Raw genomic sequence first — 20,474 nt, forward strand, 5'->3', positions numbered from 1 at the left:
AACAGACCTCATGTCTGCCGAAAGCACCCTGAACTCACTTCACTGAATGGCAGGAACAGAGTCAGGAGAAACAGCTCAAGCTGGAAGCCAAAAAATGAACATAGGTAAGGAACAAACCTTTCTGAATTTCAGGAGAGCAATTTTCCTCTGTTGTTGTGGTGACTGAATACATCAACATCATAAGCAAATAGATCCTCTAAGAAAGAGGACAGAAAGTATCAAGGCAGAATCCCCATGGTGCGCTTTTCACTTTAGAGGAGTGGCAATGCAGGAAACTTATCCTAGGGAATAAATTCCGGACAAGGAAATAATGCAGATTTTAAAAGTGGTCTGGAACATTTACTCACTTAATGAATCTTAATACACTAATAAATGAAGAAATGGGTTGTGGTTTGATTCATCAGGGAGAGTAGGGAAGGGACAAGGTGCCAGGAAGAGGAGGGCTTCTCGGAGCTGGACAGCTCCTCTCCTTCCTCCGCCATGCTCCCGAGGAAGAGGTGCTAGGCGTTGCTGGCTTCCTCAAACTCTATTTCTGGAAAAAGAGTCAACCCTAGAGCATCTGGGTTTCCTCCTTCACATGTGTTGTTCCCTGAGAAGTTCTGTAGAAGTGTGAGCAATGACCTTTCTGAACCTTGGACCACGCTGTGTAGATGTCCCCTATTCATCATTTTCCCCCTAAAACCTGAAGCTTCGTACCTGTTTCCCAGGTCCAAGAGCCAAAAACTTTTGTTGTCTTTGCTCTGGCACACAAGACAAAGCAAGATCCAAAACTCCCTTTTTGTACCATTTGTTATATACTTAGGTTTTACTGAAATACTGTATTTATTCTCAATGATAAAACACATCTAAAAGGACAGGAGGAGAAGCAACCTGGGCTGTGGTGTCACTTTGTTTTATTTGGACTGGTAACAGTTACTGATCAGAAACTCTGGCATGTTTGCAGTACTGCTTTAGTGCCATCAAATTCCTCTGGTCTGAATATTTGCACCTAGACAGGTAAATGAATTATAGTTGTATGATTGAACTGAAACTATGGTTTAGAAGAGAGATAGCCAAGCTAGCTGCAAATGAGTATGCTTTGGTACTGCAAGTAATCTCACAGCAAACACAGCCACATGATCTCTGTGAGTGTTAACTCTTAGGGAAGCAGCAATTGATGAGATAATTGCCAGTGCCTGAGTTCATTGAGCTGGCTGATGGGTGGCAGAATGAGACCTGAAGTGAGCTTTCAGGTGGAGTAAACCTTTGGATCCTTGTGATGTGCCCTGCCTTAATGCAGAGACCTTGTAAAATCTGTAGCCTGGCAGTTCTGGCAGGATCTTCACCTGACCTCAAAGCTGGACCCACCTGCACAGATAGGAAATGCACAGACCCAGGGGATGAGAGGGGTGAAATATCAGCCGTTCTGCTACCAAGGGGCTTTTGGTAGCTTCAGGCTCAGGATTTGTTCACTACTGCCTGTTCTGAGAGTTTAGAAGGGTCCTGTTACAAGCCATGTCATCTCTCTAGATTAAGATTGTAATAGTTCAGAGGAAAATAAGGTCTTTATAACTCAAAATCAAAGTTGTTTGGAAAGAATGGTGAACAAACCAAAATGCTTACTGAAAGGCCCCTGGTGGAAACTATTTACCCAGTAGATACTGATTAATGACAAGCCATAGATCTTGAGAAGAACTCCTGTACAGACCCATGAACAAGTTTTATATTTTGAGACCTCCTTTCTGCTTTTCACTCTTTAATTCTTTTTTCCTTATATGTTTCTGGTTTCATTACTTTGGTCTCTTATATAAATTTGGAAGTGTTGTGGGCAGGATGGTAGAGGGGAAGACTTCTGAAGAAGAAAGGTGCTACAGGAAGTGTTATGAGTGGCCTTGTAGAAGACAATTAACCACTTAGAAGTACAGCGTCTAAACAAGACAACATAATTCACAAAAGTCTAAAGTCATTCTCTCATTTACGTAGTCAGGGATGTTAATAATAGGGCTTTATTTCTTTTGTTGGTACCTGCGTTATAGCATAAAGTAAAGAAAATCTATAGAGCTATTACGAGCTGCTCGTGTGATCCAAGTCTGTGAACCCCTTGCAGTTGTATAGTACTTCTCTCAAACAGAGGTCAGGTGCAGTGGATCCAACCCTGAAGCTACAGTCAGGAATCTCTTGGTTTATTGTGATTCTGTGATTTATTTTTCAATTGCTGATAAAAATCCTGCTGATTCTTTTAATTTATAGTTGAAGTAACTTGAATGTTTCAGACTAGGAGGCCAGCCTGACTTAGCAAATTTAGAAAAGATAACATTCCATTCCAACTAGATGAGGACATCAACCTTTTTAAAGAAATAGAGGGGGTTTATCTCATGGTGGTGCACTGAAAGAGATTGTGAGGTTTGCATTGTTTGCAGAAGTTGCCAGGGTGGAGGTATTATTAGTTCCAGTGTTCATTTTCACAGCTGATGATAAAACATCAAAACTAGAGAGAAACACCATCCGCCACACATTGATTCTGGTGGTCCATCAGTCAACCCAAGAAGGACAGAATTCATGGAGAGGTAAGTAACCCTGTAAATGTTAGTAAAAAGACCTGCCACAGAAGTGCTGTTCTATCACGAAAAAATTACCTTACTGTGGTGCCCCGATATTTCACATAGATTTTCTCAGTCAGGGACATTCACTAGCCTAATAGGAATCTCCACATGCTTGAAATTACAACCATGCTTAGAAATCTGCCCTAAACCTTAAATCCTGGCTCTGTGAGCAGGCGTTTCTGCAAGTCCCTGCTGAAGGTAATGGGGCTTCGTGCAGGGGGAGCAGTCACCTCTGTGCAAGGCACTTTCAGGGTCACAGCTCAGATATGCCTGAAGCTTTGTATTGCCTTAAGTCTGGTGGTGTGTGGAACACATTCTGGATTGTATCACAAATAATATCACTCATATCTCTGTTAGTCCTTTGACTAGTCAAAATATCTGTTTTGCCAACATGGCTTCCCATGAAATAGAAAAATTATTTGCAAGTCCTCTCTGTTCCTGGTGGATTAAGAGTAGAAAGATCTGCATTTGCATATGAGCAGTTATGTGTGCCTAAACCTCTGTCATCTACATAAAAGAGCAGGGTTAAGCCTCATGTTTGGTATTTAGTTAGTGATTAAGAATACAAAAGCTAAGAAAACACCTAGATCCTTTTGACATGACTTGTCATCCTTGTAATGATAATAGTTTGTTGTTGGGTTGTTTTTTTCTAAACAAAACAGCTTGTCACTGAATTAAATGGCCCCAACTATGGATATAGAATATAAAGAATATAGTTTATTTACAACTGCTTTTTGTATTGGAATGTGGCTTCAAAATCAGACAGCATTGCATTACAATAAATTTTGGATTATGGCAGAAAGTTCTTCAAGGCAGCCATAAAATATGTTACAAGTTTGATTTTCAAGTATAAAGTTGTTTTAGAATATTCTAGCTTCACTGTTAAAAACACTTGCACTTTTACAGTAAAACATTTTATATTGCCCCTTTGATATTAGCTAAGTTAATTGTTTAGATCAGTTTACTTCTAGCTCTTAAGATGATAACAGGTGTGACTGAATAAGCCAATAGATTTCAAATGTTATGTTTGTCACCATTCATAAAGTTAAAAATGTACAGCTTGCTCTTGAATCTTATTCTCTCAAATTACAGCTTGCATGAGTCCCAGGAATTTCCAGAGTAGCTGATTTTAAGTCCAATATGATTCATAAAAATTCTTGTACTTTAATGACTCTTGATTACTTGTCAGTTGTTTGTGGTTGGAATCTGAAGCAAATGGTGATCTCATTTCCTTTAGGTACAGTTCAGCTACTCGTTTCTTTGTTTATTTAAAATTTTGTTCCTTGTCCTTGCTGCCTACTGTTTATTTTTGATCTATGTTATCTGCATGGGTCAAAATAGCAGAGTGTATCAGCTGAGGGCCATGGAGTCTCTCTGGGTGCTTGTTGGTACTACTTGTTGCTTTACAAGCAGCAAGAGTAGCCAGCCTTTATATCTGAATGAAGCCATTGTAATCAAAACCTTTCAAACTTGCTTCAGTCACAACAAGCAACCGACTGCTGTTGGCTCAGCTATTTCATTACACTCGGAGAGGATGTGGTTGAAGTTTTAGATCAATACAATCCCTCTCAAGCAAAGTTTTGTTGGATACTCCAGCTGCATTCTTCAAAGTGACTGACGGTGCTGGTAGTCGACTCTCGGTACAGGCTGAGCACCTTGAGCACCTGTGAAATCCCCTATCACTGGGCCCATTTCATTCATGCGTAGAAAGCAGCTACTTGATGTTCTTTTTTTGTGTACAATGTTTTGTTGTTTCAGTGAGCTGTCCGGATACAGGTATTTTTTTGAACAGCAATGATCAATCACACCTGAGGATTTCATCATCAGCTATTGATTATGAAAAACCTATTGATTATGAAAATCACTGATCTGTTTGACTTTTGTGAAATTGCTTAGTTGAGACAGCTAATATTGAAAGCAAAGATTAGTCTGAGCTACAGATGTTGCACCCAGATCCTAAATAACATAAATTCTGTTTGCGTTTAGGTCTAGGGCTATCTTTGGTTTTTAGTTGCTGGTAGCACTGGAGGAAACCCAGAAAAGAAGACCTCTGAGAGTGAAGCTAGAAGGCAGAAAGCAAATACAGTTTTTTAGGGATTAAGCCATGCGTCTTTAGGTGATCTTAAGTTCCAGAGTAATAGTTCCCTATTTTTCAAGGGAATCCTGTGTCTGTCTGCCATTTACTGATCTGAAACAGCATAATGAAATCATAACATTGGGAATTTACAGAAACAGCTGCCTTGGAATATTATTTCTGCAGTGCGTCAGTCAATCAGATTTACATTCCACAGGAAAACCAACAGAGAGCATGCCAGTTGGCATGCTTCTGGGAAAAAAGAGATTTGCTAAAAACTGGGAAGAAAGCAAATTTTGAGAGATGAGTTCTGCATGCTGTATCCCAGTGATGGTGCATCCAGGGAAGCAGCATACTCTAACCCTCTGTGCAATACAGCCCTGGTGATAAAATTGGCACTGCTCCGTGAGAGGCTGCCTGGGAAGATCATTTAGGATTCCACTCCTTCCTTCTCTGTCTTTGGCTTTCGTACTCCTGAGGGAAGATAAATGCTTAAACTAACACAGACAGTTCCTACCTCTGGGGAAGGAAACATTGATTTTACAGGCTGCCCTTCCAAGCAGCACTAATACCATAACAGATGTCTTAGTAGAGAGACAGTTAATTGTTCCTGCTCTCAGTAGGGTGTAACACTGCCTGCTCTTATCAGTTTGGCCTGCATGGTGTGTAGGTGTTGTACCTCTTGGGTAGAATCCAGAGGTGTGGGATCAGTGGCAGGGAGCCCTGTCTGCCCAGAGGGTAGCAGCTGGGCTGAGTGTATCCCTTGCTGCTCACCAGAGGTGCAGGTTGCTGGCAGCCACGGCACGGAATTGTGCTACGATCCTGAAATGCTGGATTGTTTTGGCTGTGAATATCCAGGTACCATAACGGTGGGCAGCAGTATAAATTTGTAAAGCATTAATTATCTAAATAAATAAAAGCTACAGAAAAATAACTCTGTAGTCATTAGTCACGGACTGTTCTATGAAAAGCTCTGAAGAAAAAGACACCCCTGTGAATTGACAGCTGAAGGAAAAGGATACCAAATGCAAAAAAATGGGAGTTTAGAGAGCCCATAGGGCAGTACTGCCCAGTGTGTCAGACAGTCTCAAAACACTTGCAGGTGAACACCTGTCGAACAATTCAGATGAAAAAGAGTTTGAAAGGAGGAAAAATAAGTTGCTTCCTGGGTGCTGTTGAACAACAGCATTCTTCCTGCATAAGCTTATAAAGAAACTGTCTGTACTAAGAAATGGGAAACAGAATTAACTCAAGTACTCTAATAATAGCGTGTACCTCATGTACTCTAATAATAGTCTTTATCTTTTCTCCCCCTCCCACTCTTTTGGATGTTTTGACTGCAGTCTTCCTTTTCTTTCTAGTTAGCTTCCTGTAACTAATTTCTAGTATAGACATTGTGCTACTTTCCCTAATCTTTGTTTGCAGATTGTTATTTAAAGTTTATAGAATTAAAGTAAATACATCTCTAAGGAAAGTTGTGCTTTCTTTGCTGCAGGAACTTTAACACCTATCCTGTCTATGGCAGTTGCAGCATTTATTGATAGACAGAGGACCAAAAAAATAAACAAAGAGAGATTACAGAGCCTTCTCATATACGATAATCACAACACAAAAAACCCGAAACCTTTAAAAAACACTTTTTGTTTGCAAAATAGGCCTTTTATTCCATCCTTCTGCAAAGTTTTCCAGAGGGAGGTCTGACCTATAGTGACCTATCATCAGTACCACCAAGGATATTCCAGCCAGAAAGCAGAAATACTTAGTTTCTGTCTCCCTCCTCTGTCTCCATGGCTCTTCCTTGGCAATACAGACCACTTAGGTAATTATGTGATTTTGGTTAGAACCGCTGGAAATGACAGTGTTTTATTTCTTCTGAAATATATGTGGTTTTTTGAGAAAAATATCTCAAATTGAGATACAACAAAGCCTCCTTCATTGGAAGTTTTTGAAACAACTTTGGAGTGCATCTTCCCTTGGCTTCCCAAGTGGTGTCAGGAGTATGCTCACTTGTCTCTGCAGACCAAACAGTGAGTGAGACAGGCATTTATAGAGGAGATGGAGAAGGCAAGGTGTAGAGCAGAGTCCATGATAATAAATCTCTAAAGCTCAGCATCTTAGGCTGCATGCTGGTACTGTTGTAGTCAGGATCAGAAAGGCAGGGTGTAAGGTGGAGGGGGTGAAGAGGCACTGTTAAGCGTCATTTACCTTTCAGAAAAGTGGTTTAGCAGGAGAAGGTTAAGAAAGAAGTGTTATTAAATAAGTAGTTGTCAGAAATGGCAGGAGAAGACGTTAGCAAATGAAGGTTGTACTGGAAAAGGTTGAAAGTCACTTATCTATGGACTTAATATCAGAAAAGTTAGTAAATGGACAGTGGAGGCTGGCCACGCAGGTTATTCAGGAGTCAGCATCCAAAGGATGAATGCAAGAGGATAGGCCTAGATAGCATAGGTCATGAGGTGCTCTGAGAGTGAAAACAAATTATGTGTGGTTGACTCAGTGAAGAACAGGCAGATGATACAGGATGACTTGATTGAAGAGAATTCCGTAAGAAAAGACTTTGCAGGAGCTTTTCAGAGCACAGACAAGAGAAGCAGAATTGCATTTGTCAAGGCTTCTGGCAGGCTGAAAAGTTGTATTGCTTTCAGTGACAGAGGAAGAAGGTGGAAGACAGTGGTCCTGGACCCAAAAGGACCAGAAAAGATGGAACGTTATAATTAAGTTGAGTTTGATCTTATGAAAGGTCTTACAAAAGATGATACCAGAGAGATGTGCAGATTTATTCTCTGACAGAGTGAGGAAGGTTTACAGTAGAGGGGTAACATCACCTGCACAGAGATGGCAAATTAGTTGGTGTTTCCAAGGGAGATGTAAGGTGAAGGAAAAAGAGAACAAAAAGAGCCATTTCAAGGAAAGAAGTGATGAGTTGGAAGAGTATGAAGAGAAGCAGTGAAGGAGAGAGCTGTGGAATCTGCGAAGTGATGTGTAAAGGGAGTTCCCAAGCCCAGGAGAATGGCAGAGCTCTGGCTCTGAATAGCTTCCATTCCATGCAAAGGACAGAGGAGGATTAGAGAAAGCCTAAACTAGAGCTGGAGGAGAAACTCCACTGTTAAGTTTGGCTTTGGTGAGCTGAAAAGCGGTCAATGTGCAAAGGAGTTGCCAGTAGTGCAAAGTGTGGGATATTGTCAAGGTAAGACAGACTACAGGAAAGAATTGGATTTTCCCTCCTGGCACCTGGTGATAAACATTCATGTTGTCGTCTATTAGGAAAGCTTTTGCCAGCCTGTGTGAATTCCCCTGAGATAAGTGGAAATTTCTAATATAGTCTGTGTAACACAATTCATTATATGGAACTACTTCTATGAATAAGCATTACTCAGTGGGAGTAAGGAATGTCAGGACAAATCCTAGGCTACTGTGTTATGCTGTACTGAATATTACTTAAAACTACCTTAGGCTGCACTGAGTATTATTTAAAAGAAAACTAGCTTAGGGAGATCTTTGTCTTCTGCCCATTCCAATGGAATGGGTCTGGGTACCAAAATACCTACTAAATCAGGGACCCAAACCCTCTTCTGAAATATGCATCTGTAAGCCAAATTACTGCATAACAAGTTTATACTGGTGTAACAGGGATCAGCATTTGGCCCATAATAACTCATCACTGTTTCTTGTATCCACAAAATTATACAAAAAGCCCACTGTAGAACATATGTGCCAATGGAACAGCTTTTCCTGGAAAGCTACGTAGTTACTCAGTCTCTTGGGCCTCATAAATGCCCCATTTCTTGCTCTGCAGGACCTCATTCTCATCAGGAAATGATGGAGGCTGACTCCTGCCCTAGGTCACCCTCTTCATTGCAAAAGCTAGAAATTCATGCTTTAGGCTGACAAGAGCCTGGAATCCCAATCTATCCTTTCAGGGTAACTGCAAAAAGTGGGTGCTGCTACTGCTGGCTGTTTTGTCAAACTCCTGCTCTTAGAAGATAACTTGATATTAGTCTTAAGGGAGGAAAGGACATTTCTAGTGCAGGCACTGAATGTCAGTTTTGCAATGGTTCTGCAGAAGCGTGATGTTGTGTACTGTAGAACCTGTTAAAGGCTTTTAGGGGTGCTCTCATGGGACATGAGCACATCAGATATAAGGCAGATAACTGCCTTAGGCATGCTGAACCAGGTGAAGCACCTTTTTTTAAAAAAAAAATAAATGTTTCCATGCCTAGATTTGATACATATGGACATTAAGCTCATAAGAGTGATGATTTTCAAGCCAAATTCCAATAAAGGCAATATAGGCTACTAGGTCACTTGCTTCAGATAGTTTTAGGTGATTAATACTATTCCTTCTGTTCTTCCCACTGTGTGATTCATATTGAAAAAAGAATTTATCCTGTCTTTGACAGTCTGGTGATATATTAGTAGGTGATTCCACAATAGTATTCAGTGCCAGGCAGAGGTGTTTGCTTTAATCCTCAAAGCATGTCACTACTTTAACATGAGATAATTCCTGAAAGTGTGGCTCATTAAACTGACAGTGCTGCACAGCTACAGTTTCACAGCTTTCTGTTGTGCAGCAAGATCATTTGGCACACTTGGACCTCTGTGTTTCTCCACATTGCCTTCTATAGGCATGCTTGACATTTTCTCCCTAGCTGTGATAAGTTTTGAGGACTGATTCCTACAAAAAAAAAAAAAAACAAACCACCAGAGAAAAACAGAAAAGACAAAAATAATTTAAGGAGCATAAGGGAACCACAGTTAGAGCATGTGACATCCAAGTCTGTGCGAGCATATATATGAAGTATTATAACTTGAAACAGTTTGTGTAAGTAACTTCAGACTAGACACACAAACAAACTTTAACTGTCTTCAAAAACCTATCAAAAATATAAATACAAGCTCTAATACGTATCTATGTAGTACAGGCACTTCAAAAGGCAAAAGAAATATTATAAGCTATGCTTTGGTTATTTATAAATGACACTGATTTTTTCAAGCAATTTAATGAAAGTGAAAATAAGAATAGATACCTAAATACCTAGTGTGATTTTCCTGTTATGAGAGGATTTCTTCAGATGTGAGATGGACCAATGCTATTACAGCCAGTAGAGTCCCACGAGCTGACTCATCAGGAACGCTGAGGCACCTTTGGTTTGACAGGTAGTTCTCTGAACACTGACAGGAGATTTAACTTTTGAAGCAGTAGAAACAGTTCTTTTGAAGAAGTCTTTATAGGAAGAGAAGGAGCCAGAAAGCTGAGCAGTCAACATCGCATTTTCTTTTTTACTACTTGACAAAACAGAAGTTTATAAGCATTGCTTTTAAGCAGGTGATTAGCAGTAGGAGTATGTCCTTGTCTGATGCTCTATCCCAAAGCCTTGGAACGGTATATCATATGCAGTGACTGAAGGCAACAGTGAACTCATGAGTTCTTGTATAGTACTATTGCCATCTCACCTCTGCTGAAACCTGTAGTCCACAGCACGGCAATCTTCTGTAGCACCATGTTGGGTTGTGGCTATGGGAAATTCTACAATAATGTACTTAGGAGCTGAAGTTTTGGGTATATAGGAATATTGTGAATGTATGGAGCTATTTGGGCTGCCTGTATGAGTTAAAAATATCCACAGCTGCCTGTATGAGTTAAAAATACCCACTGCAAAATATTTGGTTCAGATCTTAGTGCCTGGCACACACACAGCCCGCCTTATGTCATCTGAGAATTTCTGATTTGATTTTTCAAGTTTGCCAGTGGTTCTTGTTTTCATCATTCCAGTACTGGATCAGTGCTGTTAAAGTAACAGCAAAATAATGTCCTAGGCCCTTGTGCACTAAACATAAGAAGGAAATTTGAATGTGTTAGCAGCCCACGGTCAGGCTTATACAGTTCTCTTCTTGTACCACTACACTCCTCTTGGACAAATGTCTTCAAAAATCTAGTTAATTGAGTGTCCAGACTAAATAAATTTTCAGTCACTCTTAGAATGAAAACTGACTTACTACTTACTACCAAGTAAAGCAAATACTCTATGTGAAATATTGGCTTCTTTGGCAGGCATGCAAGTAGTCAAATGTATTTTAAACAAGCTCCCAAAGAATAGCTACAGCTGGGCTAACAATGAGAAATCTGAACAGAAGCTTGCATTACTTCTGATTTGAATACAGCTTTATTTCATGTATATTCCTAGTACTTAACAAGTATTTTTATAAGCACAACTTGCCCAGACTTTTGCTAATGGAAATCATAGCAGGAGAGTCACGAAACTGTAGGAGAGTGCCTAGGCTTGGCTGAGTTGCAAAAACATCTCTGCGGTCCCATGTACAGCTGAAGTGGTTAGCACGGGCAGGAAAGTATGCCCTCATGATAAACCTACGGACCCTTACTAGGAATTAACCATTTAGCTACTTGCAGCCGACAGCCTGTCACCAAGAGGAAGAGTTTGCACTCTGTTGCCTATCAAAAAGAAAAGTACATTTACCAGCATTATTGACCAGAGACTTGGCAATAAATTAATGAGCTGGGGAAAGTCATGTGCAAGATCTGTGCATGAAATTATATGTGTAATTTCTGATAATAGTACCATGTGTAGTACCAAAATCCCCACCCCACGAACTTTATTTGTTTTCAAAATGTGTAATATTACAGTGACCTAAGAGTTGCTTGTCTTGGTTTTGTCTGACTCTAAAAGTGATTTACAGCCTAAGATATGGAAATCCAACACACTCAGAAAGTTTTAGCTATCATGACTTCCTGACAAGGAAAAATCATCCTATTCATTAAGATGTCTGTTCTGTTACAATGATGTGCTTTGCAGCACTGTTGAAGAAGGTCACAAAGCAAGACAAGCATATAGATAGGCATCCTTTCTGGTTTTTCATTTGAAAAAACTAAAGTTTATCTTCCTAAGAAAAATGAGTATTGTATAACCTGTGTGAAACCCTACTATATTTGAATAACCTCATTCAGAGTCAATGGGATGGGACAGTGTATTTGTTCAAATGCTGCACAAACTGTGCATGTTCTACCACTTCATTATCTTAAGTTGTGAGGTTGATTTTCAGCTAGCCAGCCAAGCACTCCTTCAAAATACTACGGGCAAAAACAGTCCTGCAGGAAGTGGTACTTGTGATTCAGTAAACGGCACCTTGCCCACTGAGTCAGTGTTGAGCCAGTGTCCAAATCTCTTTCTAGTGTGTGGAATATAAAACTAAAGTCGTGACTGTTTGTGGCCACAGGGAAATTCATTGAACTATCGATGAGAACAGGGATATTACCCACATCATCCCATATTTCAGACATGGATAATTATGACTTTCTCCCACTTACCTCATTGGGAGAATAATTCCTCTCCTTTCCTCTAAGCTCGTACGTTTTTCCTGCACTTAGCTGGTCACCATCCTGTAGGCATGTTGGAAAGATGAGCACCACAACTCAGATGTGCAGTCTGTCTTTCTGTGGGCACTCCAGGAAATACCAGGCTTGGCACCTGCAGTTTTGCAATCCCATTACTTATCCCACTTGGAAGCTGTCTTTTAGACAGACACCATCACTGTAACCTGTCCAAGGGTTTTCAGCTAGTTCAGTTTTGCAGCTGAAGGGATGCACTGAGGCATTTGCAGTCCATTTCCTTTCAGGACTCGTGACCCAGTAGAAGTGCACAGTGACTCAGAACAGCTTTTTCTAAACAAAGTCTTTATGGATAGAATTGAACAAACCTCAGCAAAGTTTAAAGCGAAGATGCTCCACACATGTGATCTTTCCTACTGGCTTTTGCAAGGTCCAGTACAGAATTATCTACTGTAGATACTAAGTTATCTACTCCAGAGTTTTCTGTTTGTTTTGTTTTTTTTAAATCCCATTATTATATAGACCTCCCCACACACCCCCAACTTTACAGTTTAAGAAAAATAAGTCCTCAAAACAGATGCTTAATGTCATTCATCCACACAGTCATTTATGTGAAGGTTTGTGGCAAAAAAATTTGGCACCTGGATTTACAAAGTAATGCCAGAATCTGCTGTGAAAGTTTGCAGCTTCAAATCTGAAGTTGTCCAACAGGCAGCATAGATGTTGTGATCCTGCATGTAGCCGATGACATAGTGCTTAGAATTGTAAATCTTTTTTGTGTTTAGTTGTTCATAGAAATATTTTTATAGTTTTCCTGATTTCATATTTGTAATTATGAAATAATACCTACCTGCATTTGATTTAATTTTAGAGAACTTTTAGTAGGACCCTTGGCAACATTTGTTTTGGACCTGCTAGCATTACTGTTAAAATTGCTACTAGCTGCATAGAAATGGTTTGGATTTTGCAGCAGGAAGATGTTTGGGACCATTTAGTTAACCTCTGTAATCTGTATGTAATGGTGAACTGATTTCTGGGGTTATGGAGCATGTTAAATGTTAGGTAGCTCATTTAACAGGTGGATGTAGATGGAGTTTGTCAACATGTAAGTACCTCCATTAACGCTGAGAATGTGTTTAAACATCAGATATACCATGTTAGCAAGAAGATGCCGTTTGTCAAGGGTGATGCAGTAGCTTCCACAGCAGAGAAGGGGACATAAGCATGCAAAATTCAGTTCCCTGGGCACAACAGTACCAACATGGACCACTGGCTGGAACTGGGCTTGCAGGTCCAAGCCCCTTTGCTCTTAAAGGAGTAAATCATTCCATCAGAGTAAGGAATAGTGTATTACTTAATGTGACAAACAGTGGCAAGATTTCACTCTGGAACGTGATCAAGAAGTTCTCTTGGTGTCATATAAAGAATGCACTCATCGTGCACAGCACACCAATAAAACCTGGTCTCTTCCCTTCCACTTCCTTTACCTTTCCTCCACCCTCTAAAACAAAATTTTCCACTAGATCATGAAGGAAGTGAGGGAGCCTGTATGCTACCCCAGGAGGGAAAGCTAGAGGAAGGGCTGGGTGACTTAGTCAGGCAAAGGGGAGGAGAAGGAAATGGCCATTGAAAAGCAAGGTTCAAAATACAGGGCATTAAACTAGAAATATGTTGAAACACTTCTAATGAAATGAGAAAAGGGGATAATATAGTCAAAGCAGTTTAATCATATGCAGTTAGTAAGGGGAGCTGTCAAAGTCTGTGGCCTTGTGTGAGACCATGTGCCAGCAACGTAATGCAGAGTGCCAGTTCTCACTATGTACGGAACCAGAAAAGCCAGTCGTTATGAAATTCCTGAATCCCTGTGCCCTGCGGTTCACTCACAGAGCAGCCTGCCTATGCTGAAGTTCACTAGTTGACCGTAACTCCATTTTGAACAGAATCTTTCCTGAGGCCTTCATCTGTAAAATCCTGTCGGCGCCTTTCTTTGTGGCTTCTGTGTCCCCCTCAGATGTGATGATTTAGGCTGTGTATGTTCTGAAAGTCTAAAAAACATACAACAACAAAAGAAATTGTTTGCATCGTATCCAGTTTCCAAAGTATATCGGTATATTTTGCACATGTATATTAGTGTCTGTTTATTCAAAACAAATGAATAATTGTTGGCCTTTGTACTGTGCAAACATACACTAATGTTTTTCATGTTAGCCCATCCTAAGTTAAGTCGGTTTTAATTGAATTTTTCAAATTTTGTTTATTTTAAGTGTTGCTTTTAGGGTATTTCTTCAACTAGCACGTTTTCTTCCTGTTGTTCCGTGAGCAGCTATAGAAGCCAAGCAACCTGTTAGCGAGCACGTTCGGGTTTTTTAGGTGTATCGTTCTCACTTTACAATGCTGAAAAGACTTACACAGTGCAGAAAATTAAAAACTTTGAAAAAAGCTCTTCAGTCAGAAATGCTTGTATTTTACACCTGCATTGCCATAGCGTGGATGGTCCCAGGGTACGGGTGATGAGTTGGGCTACTTGGTGAGAGCTGCAGCATCACAGGCAGTAGAGTCCCTCTGCAAGTGCTCTGGCTCCCCAAGGAACTGTGCTTTTAGGGGCTGGCAAAAGAAAACTGAAAAAAGTAGTAGCATTGGTATTTTGAGATTTTATAACATGACTACCTGTTTCCCAGCCTTTAGAGAGCTCTGAAGATACAGCTATCATGCTGAAGCAGTTACTCATTTCAAGTCATGGGGAAGGGTTAGTAGCTGAACACTTATCAGCAGGGTCTTACATTGCCAAGTAACTAGGCAGCACAAATCCCTTCTAACTTTAGCTTTAGGGAAATTTTTTTACAGCATATCAGTGAAAAATCATTAAGCAAACAAAAGGCATTGTCCCTGCTTGTACTAAACCTGGTTCATGAATAGGATTTGTTGCGGCTTCCTGCGCTCTGCTATTTCTGAACCTCACGGGATCATGAACAGCTAAAACTGTTATGTATCTGATTAAGAATTGAAAGGGCAGGCTTATTTCACCTTTTCCTTGGGACTGCAAGTTGAAGATAAAATGTCTAAGATGGGGTTTTTACTGCTTCAGAATTCAAGCATGTGTCAGTGCTTATGGTTTGTGAGCATTCAGTGAGTTTTGCAAGGGGATGAGTAGCTGGCACTACTCCTTGATGTCTGCTTACATTGCTTTTATAAAACTCATCTGCTTACAGTGAACATCTTTGCTTTATGCAGCCTGCTCAGCAAGCAAAAAATAGATGCTGTCTCACCTAACTGTAAGAGTTTTAGCCAGGGTACACACAGCTTTGTGGGATGAAGATGAAGAGACTCAAGGTCAAATATTGAGAAGCTTGTCTATCACCAAAAGGTCTTTTTAGGTATATGGGGGCAATTTCCCCATTTCCTTCAGCTACATAAACAAGAACACCATGTTTAGTGGCAGCAGGAAGTTTCTGTTTCTTTCACTTCCTGAGAAAGTACTTTCTTCACTATTTCTTTCCTGTAGCAAACAAGGCTCTGCTAGTAGATTCTTCCCCAATGGTTCACCCTGGTGAAAAATGATTGTCAGCCCATTCTCTGAAAGCAGCTCATTGAGGTTATTTGTGGGTGCATGATAACATCACTGCATTTTCATAGAACCCTTTCTAGTCATGAGATTGCTTTCTGAAGTGTGTGGCAGTAGGCGTAGTCACCAGATGTAGACCTCTGTCATCCATATTACTTGTCATCTAGCTGAAGATGTTCATCTTAGCATCTTACCTGACTCTGCCTCACACATTTATTTGCCTAAACTTCTTATCTACAAATGCAGGGGGGGAAGAAAATTTTTCAGGGTCATAAGCAGTCAGAGTGAAGAGAAGGACAGAAATCTGCTTTTTATTGTAGTGCTTGAATTTCAAGCCAGAACTTTCCCAGACTGCTGCCTGAAGAAGGCTGGGTGATTATTCAGTACAAGTCCTCATTCTGTTAATTCCAGCTGCCACAAAAAAAACCCTCAAAACTTTTGACACCTAGCAGTGTGAAAACAAGCAGATCAGCCAAAGAAATGGAAGCAAAGCTCAACCATCTCCCCTCTACCTCTTCTTCAGACTTCAGGGCAGAAGAAAAGTAATTTTCAGGCCCACTAGGTATATTTACCCCTCAGCAATTATCAGGAGTACCACAGATAGCAAAGACAGGGAACATTAATTTTCTTGAAGCTGCAGGAAACAACCACATCTTTAGCCTTACAGACATTTATTCATATCATTTACTGCACTTTCCTAATACTTTTTTGAGTTCCCATGGGTTGCTAGGGAGGTCGTGAATGTGAATGAAAGGTAGGCATATGATGGCAGCTACGGAAGAAAGTAAGCATATGGCAAGTTCCTTACTGAGATGTGATTCACTTGATCAGGATATTCCTGAAGAGTTCATAATCCTTTGATCATCCGTTTCATGGATAAAGAGTCAAGTATTTGAGAATGGATGATATTAAAAGTTAAGACAAGTTCATTGTCTCTAATGAACTTCATACAAATTTAATTCTTTTTCATTGTCCTTCTTTCAAAATAAAGTGTTAGAAATGGAAGTCCGGTTTTGATTCATCTTCTCTAGCTTGGCAGAAATTAGTTCTGTTTCCAAATTCCATTTTTGAATGCTTATCCAGTTTCAAAACATGAGAAGAAAAAGTTGATAGTTTTGACCTTACAAGAACTAGAAGGTGCCAGGCATCCTGAAACCTGCTTAGTTTTGGAGGTGACCAGGCAGGAATGACTTCCACATTATGAAATTGTAGTTGACTTTGTAGTAAAGTGAATAATTTTGTCTGCACAATAAATATGTTTGACTGCTTTCAAGAAAAAAACATTAGTCCTTTCACAGAGATAATTTCAGGAAGGCCTTCTAAGAAAAAAAAAAGAAAAATTCTTACACAGCTGCTCTTGTCAAAAAGGAGCAGAATGTTCCCTGAAGTATTATTCCACAAAAATCAAAACCATCTGACACACTTGGAAAAGATTTAAAGAGAAACAGTTCCATGGAGGAAGGCTAGAGCTCTTCTCTCCACTGCACTGGACTGGTAGGATAGGAACTAAACCTATTGCCAGTGGGATCTGTTCGGGAGGAAGTGTCTTTTCTTGGAGTTCCAGATAAATCAACAAAACAGCTCTCACCTGAAAGTAAGGCGTAGCTGGGTATTGCACACAAGTAAATGAAAGAAGTTTATCTTTCTCATATTCATTCTAAAAGATACCTGACACGCAAGAGTCATGGGTTGAAATGACATCATGTCCTCACAGGAAAGAAATCCTGGCTTACTCCAAAGACATGCAGAGAGAGGTTTCTGCAATATGTTTATAAGGAGCCTGTGATAACAGAATGACAAATTTTCAAACACTAAAGCAAGGGACTCAATTACCTGGTGTTGCATTAAAAAGCAAGCTGCATAACATATTTTATCCTATTATAGATACTGTTTATTTTGACCCTTCCAAATGAGTCAAAACGTGCAAAGGGATGTGTTTCAGGGAATGCTAGTAGTATGAATTTCTTAATAAAACGCCCTGTGTGTTCTCACTGCTAGTCTGCAACATCTCAGAACTCAGCAGTGCATCCTGCCATCTGACATTGCATGGGCATTGGTCACCTCATATTTGAACCCATTCTGTGTAAACAAGAGGGAACTGTTTAGTTTTGTTTAGTTTTTAAAGATTTTTAAAGTATGATAAGAATATCCCAGTGTGCTGTAGTAAATTCCCTGTGGACTTCAAAGTCATTGTTGGGTTATCGTGTAATCTAGAACTGATATTGACAAGAAGTATGACTGTAAACGCAGCTGAAATTAATTAAGATATTTTCTTGTTAAAAAGAAAAGGGTAAGGTTTGGGCTGGCTTTTTAATTTTTTTTTTTCAAATAAAACAGTTCAAACCAAAACAATTCTTTGATATCTTTTGCTAATAGCTGAATAACCAAAATGACCATTTAAATACAGGAAGATTGAGGCAGGTAACCTCTTAATTATCATGAAAAATATTTTAAAGAGTGGGCTTTGGAGGAAAGATATGTAGCTGTCACACAGCATCTCCAGTTCTTGCTAGATTCCACACACATGAAGAAGCACGGCTTTTTTAGGGCAGAACTGAAAAGACCTAACAGCAAACATGCATTTCACAGGATGTTACTGATTTGTATGCCTTACAGCTTGCATGAGGTTTACGTTAACTGAAATTTCCCATAATCCAGATGGGAAGCCCACTTGGTGTAGGTATTCCTAAGGTGGCTTTACGCTTGCTAACTTAGCTACATCTAGTAGAGCTGTAGGGGCATACAGTTTTCATCATTAGACCTAGAGTCCCTTTTGGGCATGTGGAGCTGAAGCTGCCACAGCTATGCTGGCAGCACTGAAGATTTGTGCTTAAAGCCTCTTGGGATATGTCTAGACAAGTTGCAGTACCAGTAGATTGCTCTGTAGACAGCTTCGAAAGTATGAACCTCACTCGAACCTCTGTTGCACAGGCATCCAAGTTACAACCATTTCTAAATTGCTCTTCTATGAGTTGCCCCACTGTCACAAATCTGTAGAGCATGTCTTGTTGATCTCCAGTTCTCCAGCACATCTCTTAGGACAAGGCTCTCAAACAGGTCCTCTGAGCAGCACTGTCCTGCTGTCTGCTGAAGTGCCAACCCAGTGATGCAATGATCCAGCTTCTAGGCATAAAGATAGTGGGGCAAGCTAAGATCTCACCTAAAGCACATGTTTCCTTGTCCTACATAAGTTTTGTATATCACCCCTGAAATTAGTCAAGCTGTACATGCTTCTTGTCATTCTGTTTGCTGAGGTACACGTAACGTATTGTGTTGGGGAGGTATGTCATAAAATTGCTTGTTGACTTTATAGTGCAGGAAGCTTTTTATTAAGTCAGTAACTGAGAAGAGGAAAAGCAAGGTAGTATGAGCAAAGTAGCTGAGTGATGGAGGACTATGAATTAGTCATATTTACTGTAGAATGTATTTACAATAGGATATGTTCTAAGATGGATGTCTGTGGGTGCTGTTCTCTGTAAAATTTATGTGAAAGTTGTTGATGACTTGTCCGTTTTCCTCCTACCTTCTGTCCTATGAACAGTTAGCTTGCCACATTCAACCGTTTTCCCCACCTATCTCATTGTGGGCAATCTTCCTGGACAGCCCAGAATATACTCCCACAAAGATCCCTTGTACTATGGGAGGCAAAGACTGCTAACTCAACTTCCCTTTCATCAGCTCCCCCCATCTCTCATGGGTTTTGCTTCCTCCCTCTCAGATTGTTTGCTACTCGTGGCAATCATGTGGCTGTTTATATAGATTGTTTTTCTGGTCTGAATGCTGTGTGGAGCTATGAATGGCATGTTGTGTGACTCCACAAGGATGGGGCAAAAAGGAAGGTTATCTTTTACTACTTTGCTAGCTGTATGTTAAATGCTGCTGAGTTGGGTATTTAAATCACCAATGTATTCACAGTAGAGGGTGACTACAAGAGGAAGGGGATCAGAACTTGCAAGCCTAACAAGCACCTTTCAGTCTGTTTTTGTAAGGTCGAGTTATTATCTTCTATCAAATTACAAAAGAATTGCAGGTGTTTGTTGTTTTGGGGTTTGCTTTGCTTTTTTTTGTTTTAAAGCATGAAAGTTTGGATCAGTTAAGGTTTCCTGTGTGTCTTGGTTTCCATCTATACCTGAGCATTTCTATCTGATGATAATTCTGCAGACAATAACCAACATAGTTCTCTAGGATAGGTATAGTGGGAACTGCTGCTGCTGTTCTATGACTGCTGAAGTAGAGATAGGGCTCAGAAATGACAGAAATGGCTCACATTACCAGCTGGGCTGAAAACGTAGGAACACCGGGGGGTCTGCCACAGTACCCAGTGCCCAGATAGCATCTCAGCGAGAAGCCAGTATTCACAGGTGGAATAAAGAAACTGTCACATTGTCCACAGTCTCAAATTATTAAATAGACTCAACAAAAGCTTGTGATTAGAAGTATGTAAACAGCTTACCTCTTTACCTTTCAGTGTTTCAAAAACAACTCAACCAGTTGTATCTGCAAGTTCCTGCCTATTGTTCCCCATAAGCAAAGATATAGCCCAGGGCTGTGCAATCTTGACAGCTGACAGTAATTTTGAGAAGATACTGTGGCACTACCAGATATTGTGCTTGTCACACTGTGTTTTAAAAGTCAGGTATTTAAAAGTAAACTATCAGTGCATTATAGGAAGAGAGCAGCATTGCATTTTTGTTGCTAACATATGAATGTTACTTGAATAATTTGAACAATTTCTAGAAAAATGGTAAACATCTTCCGCTGTGATGAAATAGCTCACTATCACAGTAGTCATTAGGCTGATTGTTTACAAATAGTGAGTCAAAATTTGTCACTAGGTAAACCCTCACAGTTCCACTGACGTCACAGCTTGTGACGCTCAAACAGTTATATTCATAGCTATCAATGATACAC

General features: G+C 40.1%; 1 protein-coding gene across 2 annotated transcripts in view; it reads left to right on the top strand.

Moving 5' to 3' along the window:
- Window positions 1–79: 79 nt before the first annotated feature.
- CAMK2G (calcium/calmodulin dependent protein kinase II gamma) overlaps window positions 80–20,474 on the top strand; it is a 164,893-nt gene continuing 144,498 nt past the window's right edge. For both annotated transcript variants that reach the window (XM_080401228.1, XM_080401229.1), the window contains exon 1: window positions 80–104. In XM_080401228.1, coding sequence (XP_080257354.1) covers window positions 95–104 — 10 coding nt within the window. In that variant the 5' untranslated portion in view covers window positions 80–94. The remainder of the gene's footprint in view (window positions 105–20,474) is intronic.

The sequence above is a fragment of the Falco punctatus genome (assembly GCF_963210335.1).
Source record: "Falco punctatus genome assembly, chromosome: 9".
Taxonomy (NCBI): domain Eukaryota; kingdom Metazoa; phylum Chordata; class Aves; order Falconiformes; family Falconidae; genus Falco; species Falco punctatus.